At 34.0% G+C, this 14,891-nt stretch overlaps 1 protein-coding gene across 1 annotated transcript in view; it reads left to right on the top strand.

The window, feature by feature from the left end:
• Positions 1–14,891, top strand: part of FAT4 (FAT atypical cadherin 4) — a 170,165-nt gene that overhangs the window by 128,063 nt on the left and 27,211 nt on the right. The window contains 3 exon segments of the mRNA XM_021101611.1: positions 9,448–9,552; positions 13,523–13,639; positions 13,642–13,829. Of these exon segments, the coding sequence (XP_020957270.1) occupies positions 9,448–9,552; positions 13,523–13,639; positions 13,642–13,829 (410 nt within the window).

The following is a 14,891-nucleotide window of genomic DNA, read 5'->3' as shown; positions in this document are numbered from 1 at the left end:
TAGTTTTGTTTTTTTTGTTTTTTTTTTTTTTTTAAGTTTGTAGATTCTTTGCAGAATACTATTTTAAAAGAAAATTTTAAGAAAATATATTTGGATATCATATTTTAAAATAATGCTCATCATGTATATATAGTTTCGCATTTGGAAAACTGAACTGCTTGATGATGACATAAAGCAAGTTTGAATAAGTCAAAGCAGATCACATAAGTTTTGCCTTCTAACAAAATAATGTTTTTGAACTATAAATGAAGACAAGGGGCAACAAGCCTGTGTATAGAATCAAGGGATTTGGTAAAAACTGATTTAGCTATAGCTTTCGGAAAGTCACCTAATCTTGTTGGCCCTCAACTCCCCCAACTTTAAAATGGGAATAATTATAGTTACCTTTGAGAGTTGCTGTAATGAGTAAAGATGATGTTTGTAAAATACCTCGCAAAGTGTCCAACTTTCAATAAGTACCAGTGCTCATTAGTAGCATCAGTAATAGTGTTAGTATAATGGTAGTGTTAGAAGTGTGTTGTGCAATTTCTATAAAGACATGCCTCAGGGGCACAAGATAAGTGTGAGTCTCACCAAACGTGTACCCTTAGGATCATAAATAACAAGGGTACATATATGTTATGATTTCAGGACTTCTAGAAAATCTTCCTCTCTCTTTCCCACCACTCTCACATCCCAGGTCCCCCCAATTACTTCATCTGCAGGGAATTCAACAATAAAGATTATTTATTTGTTCTAATTTAGTACACTCATTCACACTTAGAGTGAGTTTACACTTTGTCCTAGAAGGAATAAAATATGAATGCATTGGGTAGTAGATGGGGAACAGGAAAGTGCTGTGAGTATGAGAGAAGGCACCACCTGCTGATCTCAGTATAAATGTTGCTCAGAGAGTTCCCTCACGATGCTGTGGTGTAGACCTGCAGCTGTGGCTGCGATTGGACCCCTAGCCTGGGAACTTCCATATGCTGTGGGTGCGGCCCTAAAAAGCAAAATAATAGTAATAATAACAATAATAATACTCAGAGCATGACTGGCTACAGAATTTTCCCTTTCACATTACTTCTCTCTATTTGTTTCATATTATTTAGAGTCACACTGCATCCTTTTCTAAATGTAGGTGTTGAAACTTTTAGGAATCCGTTCTTTTATCATGAAACATTAACAACATGTGTCAAGTGGCTATTTAAAACATTGCTTAAAGAGTTCCCGTCATGGCTTAGTGGAAACGAATCTGACTAGCATCCATGCCGACGCAGGTTCAATCCCTGGCCTCAGTATGTTTAAGATCTGGCATTGCCATGAGCTATGTTATAGGTCACAGATGAGGCTTGGATCTGGTGTTGCTGTGGATGTGTCATAGGCGGGCAGCTGTAGCTCCGATTTGACCCCTAGCCTGGGAAACTCCATATGCTATGGGTGCAGCCCTAAAAAGACAAAAAAATAAACAACAACAAAAAAACACTGCTTAAAGCTTCTGGCATCACAGACATCATTATTCATTTAGTTATTTATTTAGTTTCTCACAACTCTATTAAGTGAATATTTTTATTATTCCTATTTAAAAACACAGAAACTGGATCTTAGAGGCACTGGAGATTAGATGACTGGCCTCCAGCATGGCACAGAAAGTGAGCTGAGTTTTGACTGTAAGCTTTAGTCCAGAGCCTCTGCTCTTTATATGCTTGTCACACCTCATCACACATTGATCTGTACTTGCTAGAGAATATTATGGTGAGTCTGTGATATCTTTAAAGAATTTTTAGTTCATTACTTAAACAGCACAAAGAGCCTCTGAGATGGGTTTTGGACAGGAAAATTCAGCTATTGCCTCAGCAATAAGGACACTGCAAGTATTTCCAAAAACCACTGCTGATCATCTTGTCCACCTGCAGTGAGTGATTTCCAGGAGAAAGCTCCCCACTCTGCTTTCACCATTCAGATATCATTCAACTTTCACCCCCATGGCAGAATCTAAACCCAAGTCCTGCTGGAAGAGAGTCTGGAAAGAAAATAATTTTCCAAGTTCTAATACAGGAGGATGGGAGTGGAGCTGAGTGTCCGCAGAGAATATCTAGACATAGGAGATAATCTTATTGCTTCTATTATATGTTGTAGGAAACCAAGCCTACACTCTTGTGACTCTAGGGCCAGAGCTGCCAAAAACTAGACCCTAACTTCTTTCTGTAAGGAATGTTAATGGAAGTAATGCATTAATTTTACAAACTGCCCTTCCTCAGAGCTCACTTTAGTCTTCATTTGCATAGCTGGAGATAATCCAATTGATCAGGAATGATATAAACAAACATGAAACTGAGCAATTCATATAAATTTACTTTTCATTTTTAAATTTTTATTTATTTTTTGCTTTTAAAGGCCACAGTTGCAGTATATGGAGGTTCCCAGGCTAGGGGTCTAATTGGAGCTACAGCTGCTACCAGCTACAGCAACACCAGATCTGAGCCACATTTTCAACCTACACCACAGCTCATGGCAATGCCAGATCCTTAACAGACTGAGCGAGGCCAGGGATCAAACCCGCAACCTCATGATTCCTAGTCGGATTTGTTTCCGCCGCGCCACGACAGGAACTCCCTAAATTTACTTTTTAAAATTTATGTCATTCTTTGTTTCAAACTCTATAGTCCATGCCATATAACTAACAGATCATTGAAATCTGATAGTTTTATTTGTTTTGCAGAAAACAGTAAAATAAAAATCATGGTGACAAACTGTTAACCATACACTAAATTAGGAATATATTGTTTCAATATCTATATATGTTTACTGTTCTTTGTAAAGATAATCCCTCAAGGATCATTTTTAGTTACATTTTTCCAGCTAGTCTTTACCAGGTAATCTGACTCAGCAAGGTAGAACTAATGCCCCAGACATCTGAACCAATCAGAGCTAATAAGCATAGGACAAAATTCATACTTAAGCACATGTATGCCTCACAGAATGAATTTTTAAATATTCATTCTGGGTAGATTTTACCTCTGTTAACATTAAATACTAGTGCCTTAGACTTCTTCAAAGTCTCATGTATTCAAATATCTTGGGATCATTAGAATTATTTCAAAGCAGCTATGTTTTCATATTCCATTTTGTGGACTTACCCTGCATTTTTTTTCAATGCTTTTAAAATTCTGTGGCATTACAAATTGGAGCTGTGAGATTTTATGAACTTTCTGAATAAAATAATCCTTAGTGGAGCTCCTGCTGCAGTGCAACAGGATCACCGGTGCCTTGGCAGCACTGGGTTCGATCCCCAGCCTGGCACAGTGGGTTAAGGATCTGACATTCCACAGCTGCAGCTTAGTCAGGACTGTAGCTTGGATCTGATCCCTGGCTCAGGAACTCCATGTGCCTCAGGGCAGACAAACAAGAAAAAATAATAATTCTTAGCTACAGCCCCCCATCTCTCTCACACACACGCAATACACACACACACAACTATTGAATATTTCATATGAAGTTAGAGACTGTGCTAAGAATTAGAAGAGTAAGTGTTTATTAATTGATGCAAGTTGAGAAACTTCATTTTGTTACATCACTTCATATTTCATTAAGACCTTTTTCCTATAATTTAATTTTATATCACGAAATGGAGCTTTGATTAGCTATATGTAGGGCATATTAGAAACGATGAATGAATTTTAATATAGCCAAAACACATGAAAAATTAATGTGTAGATTTTCACAGCTTAATAGTAAAAAAAAAATTACATCAGCTGTCACTATGTCTCAGTAAATCAAAAGAAGATATCTTTTGTATTATTCATGCCTCAGAAGTTCAAGAAATCCTGGAGGAAAACTTCAGCCTAATTACTACAAACCTGGCAATTCTTTTCCTATACAAATGACAATTTCTTGTATTTAATAGAGCCCTAAGTCAAAAGCACAGTTCTAATCAGTAATCACGTAGTATTTGTCTTCCTGCACTCAGGTTTTCTGTTTGCAGCACAGACTGCTTTAAATCTTTCAGAGGAATGAATGGTTCTATAAGGGGCAGTGCATATATGGAACTTATTTCTAAATCTGTGTCTCTCATAACAGAATTAGTTCATTGCCCCTTTAACCTTTCCTATTCACTTTCACACATCTGGATGCATTTTAGGTGTGGTATTTGGAGAAATGCCAGGAGTTTATTCCCACAAGGAGAAGTTTTCCTATGTTCTCTAGTAAGTCTTGATATTTCAGGGGAGGATGAGATTTGTCCATTCATCACTTTTATGTCATTTGACAGGATGCATAGGAATTTTTTTCCCAAACCTGTAAAGTTATTTACAGGTTGTGCATAGTAATTTTACCAAGACACTTGGCAAACATTTGCCTTCATTAGTATGGAAATCCTAACTTTTAGAATCACAGGAGTCATATATTAGTGTTGCCAATGATCATGTGACCAGGAAAGCAAAGAATATGAACAAACTTTAGTGACTAGATGTGAAATGAGAATTCCTGTGACATACCGAAGAGTGGCTCATACAAGAGAGGATAAAGGCTCAATTCTTGTTTTGACTTTATTTCCGAGAGTAGAATTACATGGTTTACCCTCAAATGATACATTAACTTATTAAAGAATTAATAACAAGTTCTAGTAGTATAAAAGCTTATTTCTGTGGAAAGTAAACAGGTGTTTATAAGCTTATCATGCATATTATGTGTGCCATTGTATGTAATCATTTGCAGTCTCATTAGGATAGCATTTGTGGGGTTTTTTTGTTTGTTTTTTGTTTTTGTCTTTTTGTTTTTTCTAGGGCTGCACCCACAGCATATGGAGGTTCCCAGGCCAGGGGTCTAGGGGTCTAATGGAGCTGTAGCTGCCGGCCTATGCCAGAGCCACATCAACATGGGATCCGTTCCGTGTCTGTGACCTACACCACAGCTCAGGGCAATGACGGATCCTTAACCCACTGAGCAAGGCCAGGGATCGAACACGCAACCACATGATTCCTAGTCAGATTCATTAACCACTGAGCCACAACAGGAACTCCACATTTGTGTTTATTTAAAATACAAAGGTAAAACTTTTTTTCCTTTTACTTTTATTACTACCTTATTTAAAAATAACATTTCACTTCATATCCATGTGAAAAGCTATAATGCTATTTGACCAGAATATTTAGACGTGCTGTCTTCATAGTGTGTTTTGCAATAACAGGAAACATTTATATAGTATCCAAAAACAGCTACTTTCTGCTAAAGTAATAAAAAAACTTATAAGCATAAGCATTCAGAATACATGACATATATGTATTTGGAATTGTATTTGTTAATAAAATAATCAATTTAGATACAAAATGGACTTTGTTAGGTCCACATAGTCTTCCTTCTCCTCTGTGTATAAATATAAAATATTACTGTGGTGATCTAATACATGTATGATCTAAGCTATTAAACTGAAGCCTGCACAAACCATGGATATCAGAAATCAGTATATCCCCATAGGGTGGCTAAGTTTAATAGGTAAGAATACATTTAGTTCAACTCCACATAATCTAACATTAAAACCTACTATTGGAATGAGGGGAACTTAAATATATATCCCTGTTGAAAAGATCACAGATGATCACATCAGATTCAATTTATGCTCAACACTTCATCACACCTTCTGCCCCAGAACATGAAGACACATACTAAATTTCTTCTGTAAGTTTAAACTATAATCTTGGAAAATCTGTGTAGACTTTGACCTCCTATTATGCATTCGTTTTACTCGTCAACAATTCCCATTCTCCATGTGCTAGGAGCTTACACTTCCCGAGGCACATCTCCTTCTATCTATAATAAATAGTGTGTATCAACACCATTAATTGATGAATGTCAAAGCAATGAGATCAGTTTATTCTTCCAAACAGCTGCTCTGACAGCTAACATATCTTAGTAGAAAAAGGCTCCTTGAGTTCAAGAGACATAAATGCTTTTCTTTGTGCAAGCCCTATCAGCATACTTCAAGCCTCAAGGCACTGACAAATATTGTTAATTGACTTGCAGCATTAATTAAGTTAATGATCCAAAATTTTGTTTCACGGTGCACCAACACATCAGATTGTTTTTACCAGAAGGATGTTAGAGTAATTCAAACTGCCGCATTCTCTGATAATCATTATGCCATTAACAGTAAAATTTAAGTAGATGTGTGCAGAACAATATAGAATTTGTTGCTAACTTCTAATTGGGTAATAGAACATAAACTTTCCAAACACTAGAAATATGCTTTTAAAGGCATTCTTTTGATTCTAAGTAAAATTATGACCTCTTTCCCTCACATAAAAAAGTCCTTTATTAATTAAATTGCAACATTGTTTTCAAGCTGTGTCTTTGACTCTAGTATGGCAGTCTCTTTGAAATTTACTGATTATGAAATAAAAATATTACTCATTAAATGGAGTACTCAAACTAAATTTCTGAATGGCAAGTAATGTACATACTCTAATACCAACAGATTAGACCATTTTACCCAAACCCAGCTATAACTTCATTTACATAACCCCTAGGAAATTATCTCTTTTATTTTTGACAAATAAGAAAATAAAACTCTGGGAGTTCTCGTTGTGGCTCAGTGGTTAATGAATCCGACTTGGAACCATGAGGTTGCTGGTTCAATCCCTGGCCTTGCTCAGTGGGTTAAGGATCTGGCATTGCCATGAGCTGTGGTGTAGGTCGCAGACGCAGCTCGCATCTGGAGTTGCTGTGGCTCTGGTGTAGGCCGGCAGCTACAGCTCTGATTAGACCCCTAACCTGGGAACCTCCATAGGCCGTGGGTGCGGCCCTAGAAAAGACAAAAAAGAAAAAAGAAAAGAAAACTCTGGTTACAGTAAAATGTCAAAGAAAGGTCAAATTTTTTTCTACTTCCAGTGTCTGTTTATCTTTTGTATACTCAAAGAATCAGACTCTATTGGTAATTTATTTTGGTTTGTAAAAGAAATCCATTCTTAAACTAATATTTTATCAGTTTGTAGCTGCTTCTATTTATGTAGTTCCTGTATTTTTTAATACATATGTAAGTCATTTATTTGGGGGTTTCTTTCCACCTCTCACTTTGGACTAACTGAAATAGCTTACAGTTTATATTTGAAGTAAACTCAGATATCTGTCTTAAAATATTATTTTTAAAGGGATAAGATAGATATCTATCATAGTTATTAATAGAATTTAAAAAAAAAGTAAATTCCTTTTGTTGTTGTTATTTAAACCAAGATTTAAGGTAGTCTTTTCCAACTGGATTCAAAAAGTATATAGTTGAAATTTATAGGATCAATGATTTGGGTTTTTATATCATACATTTTTCTTGGAGAGCACATATGTCCAACTATTTGAGTAAGTGTACATGACCATGGCCCTAAATTGATAAGCCTTTGTTCCCCATTTCCAGTCTTCAAGAAGTGAAGTCTGTGATTGTTGTAAGGCACATGTATGTTTTCACAATATGAAGGTTATACTGAAAACACGTGTAAAGAATTCTTCTATGCACTTAGGGCATGCTACTTTTAACACAACTCTAAAATAAATTTTTAAAAAAAGAAAGGAAAAGAAGAAAATAAAACCTTACTTAGTCCAATAATACACGTGAAAATGATGCATAATCTTACAGAATAAAAAAATGGAAGGAGTGGGAGGTGACTTTCCTGATAATAAATAAACAATAGTATAGTCAATAGGTCTTATTTTAGTCTCTGTTGAATGATATTGATATTATAGTAATAAAAAATACACTTCTCTAGACTAATCTGTCAAAAATCCAGTTAGAAAACACCAAAGAAGTTTCTCCTATGACACAGTATCTCCCTGGTGTGATAGTTTGTAACAGCTTAGAATAAATTTGTTTTTCAGTATGACCTATTGCTGCAATACTTAAAACCTAATTTCTGTGCCTCTAGATTAGTAACTTTATTTTCATTATTCCCCTTATAATAGAAAGCTCTTCTTAAATTGTACTGTTTTGACTTGTAAGGAGGTTCCCAATGTTATTTATAAAAGAAAAAATGTTGTCTTTATGACTCTATGATGTAGAGAATCATGTCCAGTTAGCAGTATCATGAGATCTGACTCACAATTTCAGACGAGAACAACCGTAGCTACAAAGTCAAGCCACAGAAATAGAACTAAATAAAAAAAAAGTTTGATGATGTTTCAAGCATAATCATTACGATAAAATGGATTATCTCTGTACAACATTGTCAATTGTGCATTTAAAACGTGTGCTTTCATGAGACATTTGATAAAGGCATTAGAGCAGTCATGCTGGGAAGTAGGAAATAGCTTTACAGAAATAAATTCTCTCCTGTCAATGCATGGAAATTAAGAACTCTAAGAAATTTCTTAATTTCTTAGGAAATTGGGAAGCATCTCATTATTTCTTCAAATTGGAAAACTAAAACTTGTTCTTAAATTGCTACAATAATTTAAAGTTATAGAACAGCAGTATTAGAACAAATTTACATTGCATAAAAACCCACACACATCACAGGTCAACAATAACAAAATAACAAATAAGACTAGCCTTATAGCCTAAATTTTGCCTTTTAAATTATTAATTACTCATAGTGGTCTGAAACCTGGATATAGGAGTGGACCTCCAATAGTCTGTACCAAAGTTTTACAATTTCTTAGGCAAGGGATTACCTTCAAGGGCCTCCTCTTCTCCATCTGTGCAATGTAAATGTCTCCTCTTGGTGGATCAGTTTCCCCCACTAAAATGGAAACCTCATGTTAAGACACTTGTGTCTGCTTTTTTACTATCATACTTTCAACTTCTAGCCTGCCTGGTCCATAATGGGCAGTTAATATTAATTAATTCAATGAACAAAATGATGTGTGAGAAATATTTATACAGTGAAAAATATGCTGCTTAGGTATTACTGTTTTAGAAAAAAAGACAGTATACACAATCTGTCATCAAGGACAAATCTTAATAAGTATTTGAAAATGTGTTTGGTGTTTTTTTTTTTTTTAATTTCGAATCCTGCTTTAAACAGGTATGTACAAGTTAAGGAATATTCTTGAAAGGATTGTAATTGGACAAAATCTGAGTCAAGGAAATCTCTAGTGAAAATGATACTGTACAAGTTTCAACTCTCGAGTTACATGAAAAATGAAGTGGCATCGATAAGAGAAAATAAATTCAGTGAAAAACATTTAAATATGTTCACCATTTGTGATTTCCCTGAAAACAGTATTTCCTTCCAAGTTGACTATGTAAATTACTTCCTAAACATTGTAATGCACATCTTTACAATAGGACAACTGAACAAGACTTTGAACTCTGATATAATATTCCAATTTCCTCATGTCAAGTAAAATGTTCTTAGATTTTTTATCTAAGAACAGTTCTTATCAAAGAATAGTTCTCTCAGGATAGATTATTACATATGGTTACACAGTAATGGTGTTAATATATTTATGTGTAAGATTTTTTTTAATGAGTTTGATACTTTTCAGGGAAAATGTGCGAATCTTCAGTCAATTACTGTGAATGCAACCCCTGCTTTAATGGTGGTTCCTGCCAGAGTGGTGTAGAGTCATACTATTGCCATTGCCCATTTGGTGAGTGTAAAATACCAATCTATATGGCACACAGTTTAGCAATTTTGTTTTACTGTGTCTAGGAATGACTGAGAAGATATTATTTGTTTTACACAGGTAGTTTTAGCAAAATACAATTTCAAAGGTTTAATATATTTTTTAATTATGGGAATTCCATTGAATATATTGCCTTAAAAATAATCTAGAAACATAATCAACCCAAGGTAATTAAATCTGATGGTGTCTCCTCAGACATTTCCTCTCAAAAATTTATGGATGCCTTCTTTTTAGCCTAAAACCTATCAAATGAAAAAAAGCACTATTTGACATCACTGTCTACTAAAATTTTTTAAGCAGAACCAGGAGTTCCTGGCTGGCTTAGTGGGTCAAGGACCCAGTGTTGTCATTACTGTGGCTCCAGTCGCTACTGTGGCTCAGGTAATGATTCCTGGCCTAGGCACTTCTATATGCCTTGAATAGTCAAAACCTTTTTTTTTGTTTTGTTTTGCTTTTAAAATTTGCTTTTTACATTAATTCAACCACTTCAATCAGAAGGATTTGGTAATGACATGCAATCTTCCTATAGGCTTTTTGTAGATAGTATCATGTAACTAATCAAAATTCAGTATAATATGTTCTGTTGAGGAAGGAATTTGTTAAAGATAATTTTTTGTATATGTACATATTTATTCATCATCATGGAATGAACTAAAAGATTCCTTCTAGGTCTCACCCAAATGTTACACAGCACTGGGATGGCCAAGAACTATGAGAACAGCTTTGCAGAAAGCTTTTATTTTAATTTGGTTTGTTTCATAGGTTGGTGATTATTCCATTTATTTAAAGGCTGCTTTACTCCACAATACAGTATTCATATTCGGAGGTCCTGCAACAGTTAGGGACCCCGTCTTTCTGCATAAGCAAGAGGGAGGAAGGATATTTTTGTAGTCTTTCCTTGGACATATTTATTACCGTGCTGTCTGGACCCAAAATGTGAATCTCAATGGATAGTAGAGAACAGAATTTGAAAAGAACCATAAATGTAATACTAATTCATTTTTAAGTAATTCCATGATCCTCTCTAGTTTTGTTTTTATAAAGCACGATATCAAAAAAATGATAAAGAGAAACAGAATGTAAAAATATCTAATTGTGGGCTATACATTTTAGCAGTGGTTCTGAGGCCCAGGAATTGAGGGCTTTGTCCAAAGCAAACAATGAAGACAAAGCAAAACTACCCCCAAAATGATACAGTGACTAGAACACAATTTTATTTTCAGTCCGGATGATATTCACAAGTACTTCTCTTTTTTAAAACTTCCTTGAGATTCTCACCAACAATGCCCTTGAAACAGTAAAAAATAGATCAAGGTCAAACTACCTACAATGTTAGATCTCTTAAAAGGCCTTTCTTTTAATGATCTCTTATTATTCTAAAGGGTGTTGCTTTCTACACATAACCACAATTAAGTTTCATGGTTTAACTTATGTTTAGTAAGGAAAGATAAGAGGATTGGGGTGGAAAGTGGAAAAAATATTTTCAAGTTATTGAACAAAGGTTTTTATATTTTTAGAGATTCCTTTGCATTCCAGTTGCACTTATGAGGATTTAAGATCGTTGATAACAAATAGGAACAGATTGTTGCTACAGTGCAGCTGATACAGCAGTCATTGCCTGCTGAGTGGAGGTGTTTTGGTGTACAAATGAAGCTTCCCCTCAGCAGATCAGAGATTCTCCCCGCAAGGGGGCTAGCGCAATACCATAAATTAAAATAGAGACAGATCACATGGAGCCAGCAGTATACATTCCCACCCCATTCCTTCCAGTGGCAAAGACAAAAGAACATTATTTAAACTTAAACATTTTTAGTTGAGAACAGAAGACTTACAAAAGAAAATAAAGCCGAAGACCTTGTAACAATACAGATTTGAGAACAGAGAGATAGAGTTAAAAGGGCAAATAAAGTATTTTCTTTTACAAACTGAATGTGGGTGAACATACAAATAAAAATAGCAGATGGAATGCCCCAAACAAATAGCTGGCAGTCGTTACACATGCATCCTGTAAAAGAACACCTTAACTACAATTTTGAAGTTGAAAACATTTTTGCACTATTTACCTTCTCATCAGTGTAAGATTTGATGTTTGGGCTTAAAGTTTTTCTTTTAATTTTTAGATTTTTCTTGGATTATGTTTTAGAAAAAACAAAGTGCTTAAGATTTTATAAAGAGAAACTGTATAGTTATAACTTTATATATATATAAAATTTCATAATATACAAAATATTTCTTATTAAATTAAATAATCTCGCTTGACCTTTATGTAGATTTATTTCATGACAGTCCATTCAGAAGGAAGATTTGAAATCCTCATTAAAACTATTTCAAAGACAAAAATTTACGTGTTTCTAGTAACAATAACAAAACACCTTAAAAAGATAATATATTCCATAAAAATGTTATCATGTTTGAAAACACAGTATCAATTTAAATAAAATGTGGAACATCTTTCCAGCATCTGTGTACTTTCTATATATATTTATATTCAAATTTTAAGTTATTTTCATAGATTTATTTAAATTTAATCAGGAGAGACCTAAGAGACCACATAATAAACATTTCTCTTTCGTAATCTATTTCATTTGCATTCTTTATTTTTCCTTTCTTTTTAACTTATGTTACTCTTTCTGAATATATAAGTAATGTATATATAATGAAATATATAGTTAATATAAATAACTTTAAAAATGTTATATATAAACATAAAATTTTACATAAATATAAATAGCATATGATATATATATATGTTATATATAAACATGTGCCATATATGGTACATACAATTTCTACAATTTCTTTACCTTTTCTTTAACTGCAGTTAATGACTAAAAATAAATTATACAGATTTCCTACTCATTTATAATGAGTATTATCTCAACCTTTACAGAAAAAGGAATGATAAGTGACATAAGCAGCTTCTAAGTTATTTTAATTTAAAGAACATTTGGATATAAAATGTGGTGTAGTCAAAACAACTAGATAATCAGTAGATCTGGCCTCAAATTTTGGCTCTGCCTCAGATGGTTCTATGACCTTGGACCAGTTTTAAATTCTGTAAAATGATGACACTGGTTTCTTCTAGCAGAACAATTCCCTGAGTCTAAATTTAACGCATGTACATGAGATGTACAGCCAAAATGAAGGAATGAAACCTTTGCAAGTTAATAAGAATCATGATGTGTTGGCATGGGTTAATTTTCCGATCATTTGCTACAGTCTACTAATATTTGTGGGAAAAGAATTTTGGCTTAGCATTGTAACATCAATAAAACTCATTTTTCAAGTTTGAAAAAGAACCAGCACAAACAAGTGAGAATGCTGGATTTCAGAAAAACAGAAAGCTATTTCAAAGTAGCTGTTGTAAACCATATCCAAAGAGGGTATATGACAAGGAAGAGATAAAAACTGAAGACAGTTATTTTCTTCCCTAAAGGTAGTGATTCCTTTCCCTAATTTTGTGACTCTTGAAAATACCACAAGTATAGAGACTGATTTTTTTCAGTGAAGATAAAATTTACTATCCTTAACTGAATAAAAATTGTTTTCAAGAATTATATATTATGAAGGAAATAACTTGGTTGAAAATTACAGCATATTAAATAAAAAGATTGACAAACTAACTTTGAAAGTTTTCCAGGAAAAAAACCTCTTTGAACCTACTCGATTCCAAAAATTCTAATTTTTTAAAATGGGCATAGTTAAATATGGTTTCTAATTAGCCAAAGAAAAATAACTGTACCAGTTTATCATTTCTTTAATGCTTTAGAGATCATTTTTTTCTATTTCAGTTAAATTTAGACTGTATTCTTTTGAGAGTAATAAAAAGCTGTTAAAAGTGTGACATTGTTACTTAGAAATATTTTAATCAAAGTCATTTAATAAAACTTGACTTGAATGTAATATGTCAACTTGTCAATTTTCTCATTTACAGGTGTCTTTGGAAAACACTGTGAGTTGAATAGTTATGGATTTGAGGAGTTATCATACATGGAATTTCCCAGCTTGGACCCCAATAACAACTATATTTATGTCAAATTTGCAACGATTAAAAGCATGCTTTATTTCTATACAACTATGACAACCAGACAGGGGACCGGGCTGAGTTTTTGGCCCTTGAAATTGCTGAAGAAAGACTAAGATTCTCTTATAATTTAGGCAGTGGTACCTATAAACTCACCACCATGAAGAAGGTATCAGATGGACATTTTCATACTGTGATTGCCAGGAGAGCAGGAATGGTAAGATATTCATTCCACACTGAAACTTGTCTTGCAGTTGTATATCTAGTCAATTAGGCTGGAAACTTAAAAAGTTAAAGTATGGATTGTGGCACAAACTGAGTTCAATTATATGTGTTCATTATTTGTCCAATTTTGTTATGAAGTACAGCAGCAAATAGGTAATGTTTTTCTTTTGCTTACAGCAACTATGCTTGTCTCAAAAACAACTCATCTCAAAAACAAAAAGAGAACAAAGGAACTATCCCAGTGCATAAATATTCCATATTCTACATTTCTTATACATTTCTAAGGCCATGTAAGAACTGTACTTAAAATGCCTACTTTGCTTTTCTAAGTATCCCTGCCAAAATTGAGGAAATTTCTTAAAAACAAATGAGAAAAACTTTTCTACAAATATATTACTGATAAAAGATGACTCAACACATATTTCAATATTGTCTGTAATAATCCTTATTACACCAGCACCCAATATACTGTGAGGTCTATGTCATGAGACTGTGTTGCGATAAACTATTGGCTTTTGACTGTCCAAGGTAGTCTCAGAACCATAACTCAGTAATATCCAAGATTTCCATATTATAGTCCATTTAATTATATGGCTCTCATGTAACAATAAGAGGGGTACATGCTTATTTAGCACTTGTGTTCATCAAACAAGTATTTTCCTTTATAAAGGGAAATGCATCATGTCTTTTCCCTGTTAATGTTTGCAAACATTGACATAGAGTAATAGAACAGACAAATTTATTTATTTATTTATTTATTTATTTATCCCAACTCTATCTCTATCTCCCAACTCTGTTACCCCGTCTTCAACAATTACCAAAGATTTTTGAAAAGTAAATGGTAAGAAAAGCTTTTTTTTTTTTTTTTTTTTTTTTTGTCTTTTGAGGGCTGCACCTACAGCATATGGAAGTTCCCAGGGTAGGGGTCCAATCAGAGCCATAGCTGCTGGCCTATGCCACAGCCACAGCAATACCGGATCTGAGCCACATCTGTGACCTACACCACAGCTCACGGCAATGCTGGATCCTTAACCCACTGAGGAAGGCCAGGGAT

This window comes from Sus scrofa, chromosome 8 (genome assembly GCF_000003025.6).
Source record: "Sus scrofa isolate TJ Tabasco breed Duroc chromosome 8, Sscrofa11.1, whole genome shotgun sequence".
Classification (NCBI taxonomy): Eukaryota; Metazoa; Chordata; class Mammalia; order Artiodactyla; family Suidae; genus Sus; species Sus scrofa.
Note: the sequence above shows the minus strand (reverse complement) of the source record. Positions and strands in the feature narration are given on the sequence as shown.